This window comes from Macaca mulatta, chromosome 18 (assembly GCF_049350105.2).
Source record: "Macaca mulatta isolate MMU2019108-1 chromosome 18, T2T-MMU8v2.0, whole genome shotgun sequence".
In the NCBI taxonomy this organism is placed as follows: domain Eukaryota; kingdom Metazoa; phylum Chordata; class Mammalia; order Primates; family Cercopithecidae; genus Macaca; species Macaca mulatta.
Window position 1 is genome coordinate 83,648,471 of NC_133423.1, and position 19,632 is coordinate 83,668,102.

The following is a 19,632-nucleotide window of genomic DNA, read 5'->3' on the forward strand; positions in this document are numbered from 1 at the left end:
ACCTTGCCATGCTCCCCAGCAGGCTGCCTAACTTGATTTTCTTGGGCTCATTGTCTTCAGAGACCAATTTTGCATTCAAACTAATAAGGCCATTTTGGATAAGCCACTCAATCTCCATCCATTTCAGAAGACATTAGGTACCCATACAACTTATACTTGCATAATTAAGAAGACAATTTCATTACCTTACATATGTAAGTGAAATTCATTATAATGAAGACTTTAATATTATAATGGAGATTTTAATATTAATTTCATAATGTGATAATACGGTAGCTCAGAAAATTGTCTCTGCTATTATCTGTAACATGGGTGGTGAAAGCTTTATATTTTTAAAGTTATTGATACTTTGAAAACTTCTAAAAATTTGTTAAAACTAAGACAATATGTCTTCCATTTAAAAAGTGTCTTTAATGTTTATCCTGAAAGAAATGTAGCCCCTAGCCTCTCCCTCATTTCTTTAATTGTAGTTTAAGGACATGGGTACGGATTTGTGCCCTTAGGCATTGGTATTAATCACGTTAATGTATTTGATTATTTTCCTTTCAGCTAATTATATGGACAATTGGAAGTGTACTGGTATTTTGAAAGGTAATGGGAGCCCAGTCAATGGGAGTTCTCAGCAGGGAAACTCAAATCCTTCCCTAGGTTCAAATATTCCAAGTCTTCAGAATTCATTAAATGGATCTTCTGCTGGCAGGTAGGCTGTTCATGGGAAAACTGGAAATTCTCTTTGTTTTAAATCATTCTGGTAGCTCTACTTAAGGTGGATTATTTCCTGGATTATAAGATGGAGTGGAAATGTTCACATGTGATTATATTAGCATTTAAGAGTTCATTTCGTTACCTCTGTATTTGGCTTACTTGGTCATAACATTTGCAGGTAGGTTATGAGGTCATTACATTATATTCTGAAGCTTTAGTGGTCTATCGGTAGAAATGTTACAGGTTTAAGATTCAACTTCACTTCTGCAACAGTGAGAGGAAGGTTATCTGGTTTAATAGTGAGGGTTTTAGTCCAAATGAACATTAGTGTTTTTCACTGCTTGTAGTGTGGTCTTTGCATTAGGTCAAACTGCAGTTTTAAATAAAATACATTTATTAAGGCTTTTTAGAAGAGAGTACATTAAATTATTTGGCTTTTGTGTTTAAAGTTTAATGGAAATAAGAGGAAATAATAAAACCTGAGATTGATTTTTAGAATAGTTAGCGTATGTTACATTCTTGTGTATCATAATAAGGAATATTTGATGTCATCTAAAGAGTCATCCTTTTGTTTTCATGTTCAAATTTTAAATATGTGAATTTGTAAGATAAAATTATTTTAATATGTCTTTGTGAATAATTTGGGATAGAATTCAGGAAACGTCAAAACACAGCCTAATGGACTGTCCTGTTGTTATCCTAAATAAAATAAGAAAATTGTATTTAAAATTTCAGCTATTTTTATATCGTTATGTTTTTATAAAGAAGTCCTGCTTTTGATTTCGAGGTTTTAAGTATGTGCATCAGAACGATTTCAGGTTACCGTGGAAGATACCAGATTATAAAGATTATTTCATGAAACAAATAAGTAGAGTTGATTTTTTAAGGCTGGTTCTTGGTCACTGCCTGTACTGCGTATTTTCTTTTGTAAATAGCTTCTGTTTTTTGATCTGTATTCTTATTGTGCCGATAACCATCTGTGTTAGATCTGTGATGCATTTCCCTTTTCCATTTGTATTATGTCCTTTAACAGAAAGCACAGCTGAGTACAAGCTAACTGGAGTAGCTTTGCTGTTTTGCTGCTTGTTGCATGCACACAGGAATGGAAAGCGAGCTCCTCTTCCCCTTCCCCAGCGCCGTTTGACCTCTCCCAAGATACACCAGCAGCCTGCTTACTACTAAACGCAATCCTAAAGGCCTTTAAAAATACAGTGTATATTTTTTTGTACTAGTCAGTTTATTGACACTATTTGAAACTTTTGAAATATAAATGGAGAGGCTTTCTGTTGAGACATTGTCACCAAAACAATTTTTTGAAATATTCCTGAAACTAATTTGGGTTTAAAGATTAAAAGGGTTGTTACCATTCTTATCTAAGTAGTTGGGAGGAGGGGAAATATCACTTTACTTCATTTGGAAAATATAGACATATTTCTTTTGCTTTCTTAAAACAGCTTAAAATGAACTTTTATAATTTTAATTTGAAGATTGAATAAATATTTTTTATAAAGATTGTTTTGAGTGATTTACTTTTTGTAGAATTGCTTTATACATGACATTCAGTACAACTCTGTCATTTCCTTGTAGTATTTAAAGAATATTAGTAAAGGAGTGAATTAGTAAAGTAGTAATAGTAAAATGAAGGAACTTGACTGTACAGTTGTAGCCAGGTTAAGCATTTGGTATTGTTTCATTTACAATTTGGAAGTAAGATGGAAACACTTTTTTATAAGTTTTTAATTCATAGTCACTAAAGAGATAAATGTTTCTTATATACATTTGTATATTTTTATGGTGTTATTTATTCCATGGCTTAGTTTCCTTCAAATCAAAATTTGGACACACACTATTAAGAGAAGCCATTAAAATTTTACTAAAATTGTGCATGTAAATTAATGTCAGCATTCCATGTCTCAAGATTTTCTTAATTTAGTTGGCTGTTTAAATTAGTTCATATCCTGTAAAGCTCTGACCTTGATAACAAAGCTATAAATATTTAAGCTTGCTAAAATGTGTAAGTGTTACGGGTAAGTTACAAAATGGAAGAAGAGTAACAGTAGGGCACGGTCATTCTGTGAGTCCTTTCACTTCTCAAAATTTGGTAGCTATCCTAAGGCTTTTGCAGAAAAATAAGTGTTCAGTGTTTGTAGTTGTTCAAACGCATGTTGCAGTAGCCAGCCATACTGTGTGTGTTCCCAGTATCATGTATGCACTAAAAAATGTGTGCTTGCTGCTGTTGTGAGTGAACCATTGCTTAAGAGAAAAAGCTTATTAGATTTGTAAATGTACAGAATAGCATCAGATGTTTCTGAGAGATTAGAAAGTGTTTTGAATTTATAAAATTAATGTTTTTCTTTGTAACATTTATATTGATTTTTTTTGACATTTTAAGTTTAACAGATTGTATTCCTTTCAAGTTTCTATACTTGCTTAAGCAATCTTGATTTGAGTAAGGGTCTTGATTTGTGCTATTATGTTCTGTTAGTTTTGGCATGAATATACTAAAGCTTTTTTTTTTTTTTTTCTAGCATGTGTTTTTTCCTCTTTGGTTCTCTCTGTATTTACTACTTTTCTCTTTTTCTTGTGTTTTTTTTTTTTCCCTGTTTTTGTTTTGTTTGGTGTTTTGTTCCTGTCTTCATTGTTTCAGGTATTTCTTTCCCCCTCTGGATTCCCCACGGGCTGGATCGAGATGGTCCAGTTATGCCCAGCTCCTTCCTCCTCCTCCTCCTCCTCTGGTAGAGCACTCTTGCGATGCTGACACTGCCAACCTCCAGTATCCTCACCCTCGCAGACGATATCTCTCTCGGCCTCTTAATCCCTTACCTGAGAATGAAGGGGTTTAAAACACTGATTTAACATTGAAAGGCCTTATTCAAGTGCTTGTAAATGCTTTCATTTCTGGCTGCTTTTTGTTTTTCTTCACTTTCTTTCAGAAGATTTTTCTAACTTCGGGTCTGTCTTGCATGTATTACAACTGGAATACGGTGTTTCGAACCTAAATCTGTTTGTGCGTCTCCATCAAAGGAACGTTGGCTTCACTGGGTGATAACCTTTGATGAAATGAGATATGTCCAAGTAACGTTAACTGTGAAGTTACACACAGTAGCTGACTTCAGAGTGCCTGTTTTGTAAATTTTATTTTGAACTGTTACCATAGTCTTAAGTTGTTTATGCTTTATCAGACTGGCTAATGTGAAAGCATATTCTTACGAAGCTGATTCTGTCTTTGAGACCTTAGAAAATGGATTTCATTTTACAGGCTAATGTTGCAACTGACTAGTATGTAAAATAAATCATTCCTGTGTATAAAGCAGCAAAACCCAATGTGGACTTTTTGGTCTTTTTTTTTTTTTTTTTTTTTAAAGGAAATTGCCTTTCACTACTTGGAATTACTGTTTAAAGCTTTTGTAATTATTATCCAAGTAGGTTATGTAATAAAATATATTGTAAAATACACAAATCTCTTGCCTTATAAAAACAGAATGTATTTTATTTAAGATAGTTGCTAAGGCTTACTCTCCTTTCACTATCTCACAAAAAACCCAAACAAAAATTAGGAGATGTGAGCAAAAATATTACATTTATTTAAAAGGTAGAAAGTCAGTATGTAGACTAACATTTAGAATGCACAGATGTTGACTTTCAACCTAGTCAGTCAACATTAGAATATTTTCTAAAATATTTTAAGATGAGAATGTACTTGATAGAAATTGTGATAAAATGGTTAAAACTAGTAATATGCTTGTTGGTTCAGTTCTGTCAGGAATTGTCAAGGGTTTAACCTCTTATCAGGGCTAGAGAGACAGAGGTGCTCTGAACAGTATTTCATGTGTCTTATGAGGTAATCACATAGGTGACATAATTGTTATAACTATTCTAATTTTCAAAGACACCTTTCCTTGAATACTGTCATATCTCTAGTACTTCTTAATATGCAAAGGATTAAGAGCTATTCATTTTATTTATTTATTTATTTTTTAATTTATTTTATTTTATTTTTTTTTTTTTGAGACGGAGTCTCGCTCTGTCACCCAGGCTGGAGTGCAGTGGCCCGATCTCAGCTCACTGCAAGCTCCGCCTCCCGGGTTTACGCCATTCTCCGGCCTCAGCCTCCCGAGTAGCTGGGACTACAGGCGCCCGCCACCTCGCCCGGCTAGTTTTTTGTATTTCTTAATAGAGACGGGGTTTCACCGTGTTAGCCAGGATGGTCTCGATCTCCTGACCTCGTGATCCGCCCGTCTCGGCCTCCCAAAGTGCTGGGATTACAGGCTTGAGCCACCGCGCCCGGCCTATTTTTTTATTTTTTAAGACAGGGTCTCACACTGTTGCTCAGGCTAGAGTGTAGTGGCATGATCATGGCTTACTGCAGCCTTGAACTCCTGGGCTCAGGCAATCCCCCGACCTCAGTCTCTTGAGTAGCTTGGACCGCAGGTGCATGCCACCATGGCCTGGCTATTTTTTTTTTAAATTTTTCGAAGTGAGGGGTCTCACTGTTTGCCCAGGCTGTCTCAAACTCCTAGGCTCAATCCGTCATCCCACCTTGGCCTCCCAAAGTGCTGGGATTATAGGCGTGAGCCACCTCACCTAGCCTATTCATTTTAGTTTAAGGAACATTGGAGTTTTATTGTCTAATCATCAAAGTGTTTTGTCTCTAAGGTTAGCATTTCTATGTAAATATCTCTTTCAGATAATTCTCAAAGGTCTTCCTCTGGTTAATTGACTTGCTAGGCTTGTAGCCTTATGGAGGATCAAACAAGAAATCTTAATGCTGAATCTAACTCAGAATGAGAAGGCATGTCTGAGCTTTCAGTCATAGAGGTACCTGGGGTAAGAATGGGATAACGAAATTGAGACCATTCTCCAATTTAATGTAGTGAATCCTGAGCATCTACCATGTGCAAGATACTGTGCCAAGCACTGGGGTATGTAAAAAAATAGAAAGGTAGTCTGCACACAAACTTACACTCGTGGGAGAAGGCATTTCTAGAATTTACCAAAGGTAATGGGTTTGGCTTTGTAATAATGGTAGAAATTGTATAGTAGGCATAAAAGAGAGAAGTTATTTGAGCTGGCAGAATTTGGAAGGGATGTCTGATTTCAACAGGTAAAAGAGGGTAGGGGTATGTTTACAGAACAGGATATAAATAACAGTCTGGTTCATTTAGGGAACTAGTGGGACGTTAATCTGGAATCATACCTTGTGGTTACATGGGAGAAGGTTTTGGGTATTGGTGGCTGAGGCATACCACTTTAAGCAGTTGGTAAAAGGGGAGCTGAGAGATGTCTGAACTTAAAACTGGATAGGCCTCACTTCTAATTCCCTGGGAGGCACCCTGGTCATGGGGCCTCTGCAGGCTCTACTCAGCTCTATTCAGCGTCTAAAGAGATTTGGAAATCACCGTGGGAGTTCTGTTCCTCCTCTTCAGTCGGCATGTGAGGTGAGATCCTGAGGTATAAGATAATAGCTAATGTTTGCTGAGTATTTCCATGAGCCAGTACTTCTCTAGATACCTTACAGGAGTAGCTTTAAATCCTCACAGTAAGCCTCTGAGGCAAACGCTTTATCCCCTTTTTACAGACAAGGATACCAGCAGGTTAAAGTTAGTTGCCCAAGGCTGCACAGTTTGGAAGAGGGAGGTAGAGCCAGGATTCAGATCCAGGCAGCCTGGCGTCAGAGTCCAGGCTGTCTTGCTGCCGAGACTCTGAATCAGAGATCTCTGTCAATAGAGTCCTATCAGGTTGCTGAGTGTTGTGCGGAGTGCTTTGGTGACGTGAGGATATTTATGGAGGAAGGACATTTATTAACAAGGATTTGGTGTGAGTGACAGTCTGGAACATGTAGACATATTTAAGTAGTTAACTGTGTTACCGCTTTGTAGAAAGAGGTTAAGATACTCTGAGAAAGAAATGTGGCTCATTACACTCCAATATACCCTTTCAGCTCTAGGGCTAATGAAGCATTTGGCTTACTTTTTTGGGATTCAGAAAATTTTGAGATTTTCTGCATTCATCTTTGCTCGTTGAGTGTGGACAAAGGTAGAATAAAGGTAATTACTCTTTGCAAATACCAAGGCTGCAGGGTTCCAAGAAGAGGTGTAAAGAACTGTGAAGATAATCACTGAGTTTGACAATTAGGAGTCTATTCCTGATAAATTAAAGTTTTCAGGACCCAGCTAGACACCATGAAATGCGTCAAAATCAGGTGTAAAAGTGGAAGCCTGGCTTCCTCTATGGAAAAAAAAGTGGAGACCACTAAGGGAAGGAGCCAAGAATGGTCATTAGGTGATGAAACAGAATCAAGGAAGGGGTGTGGTGTGTGTGTGGGGGGGGTGTACGTGGGTGTGTGTTGTGTATGGATGTGGTGTGTATGCGTGTGTGGGGTTGTATGTGGGTGAGTGTGGCTGTGTGTGGTGTGTTTGATGTGAGTGGTGTGTGCGGCATGTGTGGTGAATGTGTTTGGATAGAGAGGTGCTGCATTTTTGTAGGCAGAGAGAAGGAAAACAATGGCGAGGATATCCAAGAATGACAGCTAAGCCATGTTTGCAGGAGGCAGAAAGCGGTCAAGTAAACAGACGTCTTTCCCCACCGAGCTAACCTCAGGTCTAGGGACTTCTAAACTTTGCATTTTCCCTATTCTCTCCTCCAAAGTGCGCGGGGCATCTTTCAGTAACTTGAATGAAGTTAAGGGGTTAGCTTTGGAAAAGAGGGACTCTTTTCCTTCTGTGACTATATGGAATGAATTTTGAGATAAGGGACCTTACTGAAAAAGAGTGAGATACATTTTGAGTGAAAGGCGTGGTCTCAGTGAAGCAGTGTAGTAGTTAAGGGCTTGTGCCGAGCAGATGGCGGGGTGGGATTTGTGGCCTAAGAAGGATGGACAAAAGTAGGAAGCTACTTAGGGACAAATTATGCCTCACCTCACTTTTTCCCAATCGAGACAAAGCCTACTGTGTCACAGAGAGGCGACTAGATGTGGCGAACTGTCATGAGACTTGGATCCCGAGGAATTAACTGAAGGTGAAACCCGACGCCTCTCAGGTCTACCAACAGGAAGGTCTGCATCTGCCCACGGAAGGACGAAACCTACCGGGGGGATGTGTTGGCGGGGAATACTTCTTTGCGCATAGAGTGACTGGCGGTGCCCTGGAGCCCCAAACTGAATAAAGTAAGCATTATTTTCAAATTCGCGAAGACCTTGAAGGCGGCGCCAACGGGAGCAGCCCCCGAGTCCCAGCCGGCGCAGAGCTCCAGCTCCTTCTCCTCCTCCTCCCCCGGACGCGCAGGGCGCGCGGCTTCCTCGCTTCAAATCCAGGAACGCGCGGTCCCCACCAATCACTGGGCTTCTTCCCGCCCCATTTCTTCCTGCTGTCCAATCAAAAGCCGGCTCAGTCTCCTCCCCTTGCCTGGTGCTGCGAACAGACGTAAACCAGAGGCGGGCGCGGTACGGCCGTTCGGGGCCGCAGCCGGAGCGGGGGCCGTGCGCACGCGCACTTGCAGCGCCCGGGACACCCCATCGCTCTGTGGACATTCCCGCTTCGCGCTGCCGTCCGCAGTCGGGGACGCGGGCTCGGTGAGAGGGACGCGGGCTCGGTGAGAGGGACGCGGGCTCGGTGAGGAGGGCCGCCGGTGCTCGGCCTGCGCCTGGGCGGGAGGCAGACGCATGCCCCTTTGGCCTACGTTTCGGCTGCCGGACCGGCGGGACGGCGACGGTTGGGCCGGGCGGGGGCGCGGGCTGTGGGGCGGCGAGGCCGGCAGGGCGCGAGCGGGTTGCCTGCAGCCCTCCCCGCGCCTCCACGCCTGGCCCGGCCTCCGGCCTCCGAGCCGAGCTCCGCCCGGTTGGGGTTAATTGCACGCCCGTGTGTCGCTGCGCTTGGGCCGGGCGTGATGAGAGACTGTCAGGGGATCGCGTGTGTCTCTCCTCCCTCCTGTCTGGGGACTCCACCTCTGGAGGGACCGGCCCTCTCCGTGCTTCCCTCTGAGCGTCTCGCCAGGTGCCTGTGCGGCGGCCGGTGGTGTTTGCTTTCTGTGCATTGTGTTGGGCGGTTCTGTTTCTCTTTTTTGTTTAAAATTCTGACCCAGGAAGTAACTTTGTGAACTTAATGCTGAATGCCCCTGTCTTCCGTGGACTCGCTTGCTTTGGTTTCTGCTAGGTTGCGTTCATTTCTTCCTAATAGTTTACCTGCATTCCTTGCCTATGATTTCATTCTCAACAGAGCGTGAAATGAGACGAATGTTAATACACTCTGCTTGTACTTTGCTGTTAATTTCAGAGTTTGTTTAGTAAAACGTGAGGACCTCTTCAAGGCAGTCGTTTGGAGAACAGCTGTTCATATGACCGTATTCCCATTGGCTGTTAGTATTTTGAGGTCATTCGACTGGCGTTTTTACTGCTCCAAAATCAACTTTTTCTCCAAATTTCAGCTTTCTGGGCAAAACCGGTAAGCCTTGAACAACAATATACCAAATGCCTACCTAGTTTTAAAGTATATCTTAAAGTGCCAAGAGTAAATGATGAGTTTTGGGGAAGTTTGGCTCGGCTTTGGGTTCCACGGCACGTGCTTTTAAATGTGTTTAATCGTATACCTAGACCTACGATTACTGACTATAGTCATATGTACTATGGAATGTAATGTACCTAGGAATGTAATTAGTGAACCCAGATGTGAGATTTGAGGTCACTACTCTAAGGAAATAGCAAGAGAAATTGCAAATATAGCTACTCAGTTCAAATATAGAAGAAGAGATAACATATTGTCTTCACCTGAGATGATGGAGGAGGGGTGGGTAATGCAATAATGTGAGAAATTACAGGAAATTTCTTTCAGGAATGTGTTATGTCCTTGAATGGTTTGCAAGTGTAATCTTTTCTGGAGAAGAGACTAGGTACTAGGTTACGTCTTGAGGAATCTTCCCGTGGGCTTTGTTACCTTTGCACCCTTAGCAAGGGTCTGTTGAAGCACTTACCACTGTCGTAGTTGACAGGGATTGTCAGCTCCCTGAGGGGCGCTGCCTTTTACTTCTTTTTGCATTCTTGGGGCCAAGTAGAGTGTTCCTCATGGTTTGTGTTTCATAATGGTTGTCGCATGAATGATCTTCGCATAATTTCTGAGTTTTCTTTGGATTAGGCCCCTTCTAAATAGGAACAACTGTTGAAGTGTTTTGTATGCATTTTAATAGTTTACATGTCTGTATATGAATGAATAACTTAGTAATTACAAGGCTAGACTTGGGGAGGCTAGTTGGGAGACTTGTGTGATAGTTCAGAATAAAAAGTGATGAGCAACCGGCATTAGGAATATAGAAGTGGGGCTCAGCTCCAGAGGGGTATTTGACGTTAGAAGCATTAGAGTTTGGTGAGAGAGCAGGAGGGATCAGAATGGTCCTCGGCGTCCGTCTTGTATTGCCAGTTAATAGGGATGGATTTGGGCGAAGACTGAAGATAACGGCAGGAATGAACAGAGCAAAGGTAACAAGTTTGCTTTTGTATTTTGTATTGCATTGGGGGCTAAGGTAGATGTCAGAGAGCCATTTGGAAGTGTGATTGTTCCCTCAAGTTATCCATGGAATTGGTTCCAGGACCTGCTCCTGCCCCAGGACACTGAAATCCTCTAGATGCTCAAGTTCCTTACATAGATTGGTGTAGTATTTGCATATAACTGATGCATATGCTCCTGTATATTTATTTAAGACAGAGTCTCACTTTGTTGCCCAGGCTGTATTGCAGTGGCTATTCACATGCGTGATCATAGCTCGCTGCAGCCTCAAACTTTTGGGCTCAAGCTGCCTTCCATGGTGGCCTCCTGAGTAGCTGGGACTTCAGGCACCACCGGGAGGTGGAATTAGTGCAGAGGAAAGAATGCCCTGCGGCCAGACTTGCCTGGGTGGGAATCCTCTGGCCTCATTTGTGCTGTGTGGACTGGAAACATCTCAATTCTCTCAGCCTCATTTCCCTCAATAATAGGAATGATAGCTACCTTACAGATTTGACATGGGGATTAGAAAAATGTATGTGAAATAATTAGCACATTACTTGATAATAGACACTGAGTATCAGCAAACTAGGGGTTACAGATTCTTCCTTACAACTCATTTTTTCAATTTGTATTTCCACTTCTCTGTCAGGTATTGGGAATATATGGATGAACAAGATAGACATTTCCCCAAGAAGCTGCTCTTCTAAATATATAGGGGTTAAAGTTAAAGTTGAGATTACCCACTGCCTGAGAATGTTGTCATTCATTAGTTTCACAGATACTTACTGAGTACCTGCTGTGTGCTAAGCATTGTTCTAAGTGTTAAGGAAATAGTGATGGACAGATAGGCAAGGCCCCTGCTCTTAGGGAGAAATTATTTCACTGGAAGAAGACAGATAAATGCAAGAATAAATAGTGATAAAACTGGATGGTCAGTCATGATTCCTCTGGAAGCCTGTGATAACGGGAGCATGGATAGGTGTGGTGGCAGTTCAGGGGATAATGAAGAGGAAGGCTTTTTTAAAAGGTGGGAGAAATAGCAGCATGCCCAGCATGGGAGGGCTTGCACAGACAGAAGACTCGATCACGTTAAGAAAGGGGGCCGGTTGGTAGAGTAGTTGTCAGTGCCGTGAGGGGTTGGGATCGAGTGCAGAGTGGAGAGGTGGGCTTCAGACAGGGGCATGGGCACGTCATAAACTGTTGTGGGATAATTTAGGAATCAGACTGAGGGATTGAGGAGGATTTATTATTTAGGTGCACCAGCCCAGTCGGATTAACATCCAAAAAGTCTGAGCCCTGGACAAGTCTGAGCCCTTCAAAGAGTTAAGCTACCTTTTAAGCATTTCGTGGGGCGGGCGGCAGGGATCTGTACAGGGAATGGCGGGGCTGCAATCTTGGCTCACTGCAACCTTTGCCTCGCAGATTCAGTTGATTCTCCTGCCTTAGCCTCCCAAGTAGCTGGGGTAACGGGTGCCCGCCATGACGCCTGGCTAGTTTTTGTATTTTTTGGCCAGGCTGGTCTTGAACTCCTGACCTCAAGTGATTCGCCGGCCTCAGTCTCCCAAAATGCCGGGATTACAGACATGAGCCATCGCACCTGCCCCATACCCTCTTTAGTGGTCGTAAAACTTTTTCTCTTTATATTTTGTAGAGTAGTTAGTCCATACTGTTTAAAATCTGTGCTTTAATCCAATTTGTCGTTGATCCTAGTACACTCCTGTGTTACTGAAGTAGCTCTTTTTTTTTTTTTTTTTTTTTGAGACGGAGTCTCGCTCTGTCGCCCAGGCTGGAGTGCAGTGGCCAGATCTCGGCTCACTGCAAGCTCCGCCTCCCGGGTTCCCGTCATTCTCCTGCCTCAGGCTCCCGAGTAGCTGGGACCACAGGCGCCGCCACCTCGCCCGGCTAATTTTTTGTGTTTTTAGTAGAGACGGGGTTTCGCCGTGTTAGCCAGGATGGTCTCGATCTCCTGACCTTGTGATCCGCCCATCTCGGCCTCCCAAAGTGCTGGGATTACAGGCTTGAGCCACCGCGCCCGGCCTGAAGTAGCTCTTTGAGTAGTCTTCCAGGTGTTTAAGTCCTCTCCCTTCCCATACTATAGATTGATTGTGCCAGTCCTTCGTTGGTTGCAGAATACAGTTCAAACTTTCCAATACACCATTTCAGACTTTTAGAATCTGGCTCCATTCTGGCATTCTAGCTTCGTTTCCTGTGTTATTTTGTTTACCTGCTGCCAAAATACATTGGAGTATTTGCTACTGCCAGCATAGACGTAGCACCTAGGGTGGGTTTTCGAGTCAGACCTGGGTTTGAATCTTACGAATTACAACCTTGGGAAAATTGAGCTAATTTAGTCTCTCAGTTTGTTTCTTCATCTGTAAAATGGGATAATACCTATATTGTAAGATTTTCTGTGGATTCAGTGAGTTAAGTTAGTAGATATGCAATAAAATTTAACTCTTTTCCTTTTTGGCTCATGTTTGTCATCCTAAATAAACTCTCTTATCCCATACTCTGCCTTTTAAAAGTTCTTCTCAGTCTTCAAGGCACATTGCCAATATCCTCTCTTTTTTTTAGCTTTTCCTGATTATTTATCTTTTAGTCCTCCTGTCATTATTTCCTTTACTGATTTCCATGCAGTGTGTATATGATACGTACTCTGAAAAATTGTTGAGACTGGCTAACATCTTCAGAGTACCGTGGTCAAGTTCTCTAGTAATAGCGTAGATTTTGTGCTGGTGTTTTCCAGATTTAGTCATTTGTGTACCCCTTTTACCCCTTTTACCTTGTCCATGTGCCAACTATACTTTAACTGAAAATTTTTCTTTGAATGTGTTCACTTTTTAATTCGCTCTTAACGACACTCTGAGATCCAGGCTAGATTTTTGCTAGTTGTACTTTTTCTGTTCTGTATTAGAATGAGTACGTAACTACCAAACTTTTAAATATGCCCTAAAATCATTTGTATATACCATCAGTGTTCTGCCATCTTTGCTTTCTTTATTAGATAAGTTTGTAGTAATTCTTTTTCCTTGCTACATGAAGCAAAGAGCAAATTAAAATGTGTTGTATTACGTTTTTATAATTATAAGAAGATAAGTTTAATGTTTAAGGTTTCTATTCTCATCTATAAAGTAGCAGAGTATTCTGAGATTTATTTTACCTCAGACTATTTGCCTATTTCCCCCTTACTGATGCTACAAAAAGGATTTTTTTCCTAAGATTTATTAGTTTTCTAAGATGATGCTTTTAATCATTTAAAAACATTTTATAGTAATATGTGATCTATTGAAATACTTTTGTTATTGCAGTGAGATGGAAGATTTTCGAGGTATAGCAGAAGAATCATTTCCAAGCTTTCTCACCAATTCATTATTTGGTAACAGTGGGATTTTGGAAAATGTCACTCTTTCTTCAAATCTTGGCTTGCCGGTTGCTGTTTCCACACTTGCTAGGAATAGATCCAGCACTGATAACAGGTAAGATTTGTTTGAGCAGATTTTTTCCAGGTCCATAAAGCCGACAGCATGCTGATACTTATGTTTGTCAGTCAAGCTTGAGCTTTTTGTTTTGTCTATGAGGGAGATGGCCAAATATGTGAAATGAATATGGAAAAGACAGAATTTACTGTCTCTTTCCCCATTGCATTGCCTTTTCAGTGAGTAGGTTTGGGGTTTGAGCACCAATTACCTATTTTGGTCTATTTTTTTTTTTTTGTCTATAGTGTTTTGGATTTTATTAGTTCAGTCATACTAATGGCTAGTAATGTAAAACAAGTTGTGTTAGCGAAGTTCAAAGGAAAATTAATCATAAGGTAATAGGAGTACCTCTTGTCATCAGGGGAGGAGTGCAGAGCTTTGCTGCAAGAAGGGACAGAGATTGAGATTTGGGAAGCTATTAGGACTTGGGTTTTTGTCCTCCCACCCTGTGTCTCTGTATAACTCATTCTCTTCTCTCTCTTTTTGTTTTGCTAATTAAAAAATTTTTTTGTAGAGATAGGGTCTGGCTGTGTTAGCTAAGCTGTTCTTGAACTCTTGGGCTCAAGTGATCCTCCTGCCTCAGCTTCCCAAAGCGTTGGGATTACAGGTGTGAGCTACCATACCCAGCCTCTTCTCTTTTTCAATACATTGGTTTTATTTGCTTTTCTGTTCATGTTACAGAATATGGCAACACAAATTCTCAAAAGACATCTATGAATTACATTTTTAGCTACACTGAACTGTCTCCTAATGTCTCGTGAGTTTCTGGTCCATCTTAGGTTAGGTGTCTGTTCCAAATCCAGTCACCTGTGACTAGAGTTTTGGGTCATTGGATCTATTTAGAGGTCTGACAGAGTCTCACTTTTTAATTCATTTCAGCCAGGTTTACTCTTTACTAGATTTGTATGGCTGTCTTTCTCTTTCTCTTCCAGCTTTCAGTCTGTCCTGGGTTTGTGAAGTAACTCTTCAAGTAACTCTTGTCATTCTAGTAACTTTCATCTCCTGAAGTCAAGTTTCTCTTCCTTAGAAACTCAACCAGGCTGGGCGTCGTGGCTCATGCCTGTAGTCCCAGCACTTTGGGAGGCCAAGGCGGGCAGATTACTTGAGTTCAGGAGTTTGAGACCAGCCAGCGAAACCCTGTTTACTAAAAATACAAACATTAGCCAGGCGTGATGGCTCATGCCTCTAATCCCAGCTACTCGGGAGGCTGAGACAGGAGAATCGCTTGAACCCAGAAGGCGGAGGTTGCAGTGAGCTGAGATTGGGCCAGTGTACTCCAGCTGGACGACAGAGGGAGACTGTCTCAAAAAAACCCCCAAAACTCAACCAGCTTTTATTTTCTTTACTTTTAAAATTTCTGTTTTATTACCACATTGCTGTTTGGTTAAATACACCTTGTTTTGTATCTTCAACTGGACTGTGTATAGTTTATACATCCATTACATGTAGCGTCTTGCGTAACGTATAAAGTTTGCCTATGCTTAAACTTTCCCATCTTCTCTCAACCTAAACATTTAGTGAGGAGCATCATCTTGACCTTTGGGATGAAGGGGTTGTATTAACGCTGTCAGCTCTTATAGCTTTAAGATTTTTGTGACTGTATTGTTGAATACAGATAAACTCCCCATTGCTGAGCCACAGGTTTCCGTGCTTTGCACAGAGGATGATGGTTTGAAATACAGGGGCCCTGTTTGTTTTTGTCCCTGGTGGTTGGTTTTACTGTCATGCAGCCCTATGTCATGATGACATTTAAATATGTGTAATTTAATTCTTAACAATTAAAACAAAATTTTTTCTTGTGTAGGTATCCTGATGTCCAGTCATCTTACTTAGTAGAAGAGAGATTTTCAGTTCCATCCGGGTCATCTCCCGAAAGCCAGAGTGATGCTGAACCAAGAGAGAGGTTACAGCTTAGCTTCCAGGATGACGAGTAAGTTCATGCCTTCATTTGCTTGTACTATGTTAAAAGTAGGTCTTACGCAGTCTTGTGGGAAGTGACAATGTGATTGTGTCTGTAAGTAATTCTGATTAATTCTAGGAATCTTTAAGAGTTTTCTTTTCTTTTTTTTTGAGGCGGAGTTTCACTCATTCCATTGCCCAGGCTGTAGTGCAGTGGTGTGATCTTGGCTCACTGTAACCTCTGCCTCCCGGGTTCAAGCAATTCTCCTGCCTCAGCCTCCTGAGTCGCTGGGATTACAGGCATGTGCCACCACACCCAGCTAATTGTTTTTGTATTTTTAGTAGAGATGGGGTTTCACCATGTTGGCCAGGCTAGTCTCAAACTCCTGACCTTGAGTGAACTGCCCGCCTTGGCCACCCAAAGTGCCGGGATTAGAATTACAGGTGTGAGCCACCGCACCCGGCCAAGAGTTTTCTTTATGCTTTTTAATCACAGTTTTAGTCTTTCAAAACATTTTTTTTTGATTCTAAAATTAACGTGTGCTATTGAAAAAAACAGAGAATATAGAAAATTATTTGAAGACAGTAAAGGCCTATAATCCCACTAAATAGAGAACAGCCATTTAGTACATTTTTATTTGTAGTCTTCCATACTACAAATTTTTGTATGTGCATTTATGCCTTTAAATCTTCTTTTTACTTCTAATATGAAACTATAGAAAAAATGAAAATTTTTTTATTTTTTTAACAAAATAAGTTAAACTCTTATTCTGTTTATTACACAAAAAATTAAGATGCAGTATTATGTTCAGCTTTCAATTACTATAATATGAATCTGTGTCATAATGTTAATGGACTGTATACTCAGATCTATGTTGGTCATTTAGATTATTCCAGTTTTGCTATTATAAATGTAATGAACTTCCCTATATGTACATTTATATATACATTTTTCACACCTAGGATATTATTAAGATTTCTAGGGTTTAAATTGCTGAGGTAAAAACAGTGTATTTTAAAGACCATGACAAATTAACACATTGCTCTTGAGAAAACTTGTGCCAGTTTCTTCTCCTAGTAGACGTATGATGAAAATGCCAGCTTCCCCCAGCCCTGCCCGACATTTGATGATGCTAGTTTTAATCTTTGATTTTTGGAGGGAAAAATAATTTATATAATACACATGTGTGTATGCATGGAAGAAAGTCTGGAAGTCTAAAAAACCAAAATGGTAATGGTGGTATTACAGACAATCTTGTTTTCTGTGTTTAAATTTGTATTTGAGTATTTATGGAATTGAACCTACTTTAATGTCTGTTCATTACTTATATTTATGTTGTGAATTGCCTCTTGATAGTCTTTATATATAAGTGCTTTCTTTGTATTAAAGATGTTAACCCTTGTATATTCATTCCTTCGCTGCGCAGTTTTGACTGACCTATTGTGTGCGCCACACACTTTTCCAAGTGGGTAGGAAATGCCAGTGATTACAACAGATGTTAAACAAGACACTAAAATATGCTAATTTTATAGTATATTAGAAGGGAAAAGTACTAGAAAAAAACAATATGATAAGGAGGGTTATTAGGAAGGCTGAAGGCAGTGTTCAGTATGGGTCTCATTGTGGACATAAGATATGAGCCAAGGGCACAATGGCTCACGCCTGTAATCCCAGCACTGTGGAAGGCTAAGGCAGGTAGATCACCTGAGGCCAGGAGTTTGAGACCAGCCTGGCCAACATGGTGAAATCCTATCTCTACCAAAAACACAAAAATTAGCCAAGTGTAATGGCATGTGGCTGTAATCCCAGTTACTTGGGAGGCCGAGGCAGGAGAATTGCTTGAACGTGGGAGGTGGAGGTTGCAGTGAGCCGAGATCACACCGCTGTACTCCAGCCTGGGCAACAGAGTGAGACTCTTTCAAAAAAAAAAAAAGAAAAAAGATTTTTTTTTTTTTTTTTTTTTTTTTGAGACGGAGTCTTGCTCTGTAGCCCGGGCTGGAATGCAGTGGCCGGATCTCAGCTCACTGCAAGCTCCGCCTCCCGGGTTTAGGCCATTCTCCTGCCTCAGCCTCCGGAGTAGCTGGGACTACAGGCGCCCGCCACCTCGCCGGGCTAGTTTTTTGTATTTTTAGTAGAGACGGGGTTTCACGGTGTTAGCCAGGATGGTCTCGATCTCCTGACGTCGTGATCCGCCCGCCTCAGCCTCCCAAAGTGCTGGGATTACAGGCTTGAGCCACCGCGCCCGGCCAGAAAAAAGATTTGAGCCAAGACTTGAGGGAGGGAGTTAACTATGTGGACGCCAGGGGGAGCAGACTTCAGGCCAAAGATGCAGCCAGCCTGAAGGAACTAAGGCAGGAGCGTCGCCCGCGTGGTCCACAGAGCACAGGGAGGCTGGCGAGGTGGTGAGCAGGACCTTGACTCGTCGCCCGCATGGTTCACAGAGCACAGGGAGGCTGGCGAGGTGGTGAGCAGGACCTTGACTCGTCGCCCGCGTGGTTCACAGAGCACAGGGAGGCTGGCGAGGTGGTGAGCAGGACCTTGACTCAGAGACCTTGACTCAGAGATATGGGAAGCCACTAAAGGGCTACATCTGAATTGTGTTTTAAAAGGCCCACTCTGAGGATCACTTGAGCCCAGGAGATCCAGGCTGCAGTAATTGCACCACTGCACTCTAGCCTGGATAACAGAGTGAGACCCTGTCTCAAAAAAAGGCCCACTCTGGCTGTCACATGGAAGAGACTGTAGGAGGCGAGAGGGGGCCGCATGGCACTGAGTCTTGACTGTCTGGAGGTGAGGCAGGTGGAAGACAGCAACCAGGCCTGGTCCTCAGGATGCTTCACGGTGAGAAGCTGGGGACAGGAGGAATCAACAGCAAGATTAAAGAGTTAGTGATTAGAGGCAGGAGGAAAACAGAGCATCCTGGAAGCCATGTCAAGAGCATGTATAAAAGGAGAGTTACCCAACTATGTCAAATAAAATGAGGGCAAAGAATTGACCCTTGGAATTAGCATAGATTAGGTCATTCGGAACCCCAATAAGTAGTTTGGTGGAAGCAGGGACAGGCACCGTGATGGCCTACTCAGAGTGGGTTTCAGAGAGAACGGGAGTTACTGTCAGAGGCAGTGGACAGCTTGTGCAGTTTTGCTGTGAAAGGGAGTAGAGAAACGAGGTTATGATAGCTGGATGGTTGTAGTGGGTGAAGAAAAGTTTCACTTTTTTTTTTTTCTTGTGGTGGGAGAAGTTGCTGCTTGTTTACGTGATAACAGGAATAATCTCCTGGAAAGGGTAAAACTTGCCGATGTAGAAAGGGAAGAGAATTGCTGCAGTAATGTCTGTGTCAGTAAGAGAGGGTAGGCCACAATGTGCAGTGCGGGGAATGGCTTTAGCTGGGTAGGACTGCGGACAGTTCCTCTGCAGGAACAGGTGGGAGGCTGTCCTGGGTGGGTGCATGTAGTGGTAAGAATCTGTGGAAGTTACCTTTTCAGTGCTTCAGGCTAAAAGTAGGGTTAGTGAAGTAGGAAGTATAATCATCAAGTCAGAGTGAGGTGGAGGAGGAGGAGTTTGGTGGTTTAAAAAAAAGATGTAAAATTATCACATGGGAGCATAGGAAAATGAATGGACAGGGTTGAAATGTTAGGATTCCTAGACGACATCAAGGGCCCAACTTGAGGGCCATGGGCATGACTGTTCGGGGTGATTGTGATGTTTCTCCAGCCACATTGAGCTTAGGAGTGCTGGTGAAGAGGAGGCAGAGAATTGGATTTAACCAGGGTTGTAGTTTATAAAAGGAGTGAAGGACAAGGTTGCTGAGATTGGCCATGGGCTTTAGGTTAAGGAGGAGGAGAGGGTATGGACAGTGGGAGGGAGAGTGATGTGGTGGTACAGATGGGTTGGAGGTGCAGGTGGGGTCAGCATCATATAGTTGTGGTACTAGAGGCAAGAGGGGTAGTAGGTGATTCAAAGCTGTGAGGCTCTAGGGAGAGTGACCTGGAAGTGGCACTGAGGGCAAGAAGGGCGTATATATTCCATCTCCACACCAGGTGATGATGCCACGGCTGTGGGAGAGATGAGGGTCCCC

General features: G+C 42.0%; 2 protein-coding genes across 26 annotated transcripts in view; both read left to right on the forward strand.

Annotated features, from left to right (window-relative positions):
- SEH1L (SEH1 like nucleoporin) overlaps window positions 1-4,029 on the forward strand; it is a 38,282-nt gene extending 34,253 nt beyond the window's left edge. For 2 of the 4 annotated variants that reach the window (XM_028837897.2, XM_077975392.1), the window contains 2 exons: window positions 550-700; window positions 1,739-4,029. In XM_028837897.2, the coding sequence (XP_028693730.1) occupies window positions 550-700; window positions 1,739-1,751 (164 nt within the window). In that variant the 3' untranslated portion in view covers window positions 1,752-4,029. The remainder of the gene's footprint in view (window positions 1-549; window positions 701-1,738) is intronic. The other 2 variants (XM_028837895.2, XM_028837896.2) reach the window with 1 other exon arrangement.
- A 4,163-nt stretch (window positions 4,030-8,192) lies between these two features.
- CEP192 (centrosomal protein 192) overlaps window positions 8,193-19,632 on the forward strand; it is a 142,937-nt gene continuing 131,497 nt past the window's right edge. For 12 of the 22 annotated variants that reach the window (XM_077975345.1, XM_077975346.1, XM_077975349.1 and 9 more), the window contains exons 1-4: window positions 8,193-8,275; window positions 8,976-9,143; window positions 13,487-13,654; window positions 15,459-15,584. In XM_077975345.1, the coding sequence (XP_077831471.1) occupies window positions 9,037-9,143; window positions 13,487-13,654; window positions 15,459-15,584 (401 nt within the window). In that variant the 5' untranslated portion in view covers window positions 8,193-8,275; window positions 8,976-9,036. Of the gene's footprint in view, window positions 8,316-8,975; window positions 9,144-13,486; window positions 13,655-15,458; window positions 15,585-19,632 lie in introns of all 22 variants that reach the window. The other 10 variants (XM_028837885.2, XM_028837887.2, XM_028837890.2 and 7 more) reach the window with 3 other exon arrangements.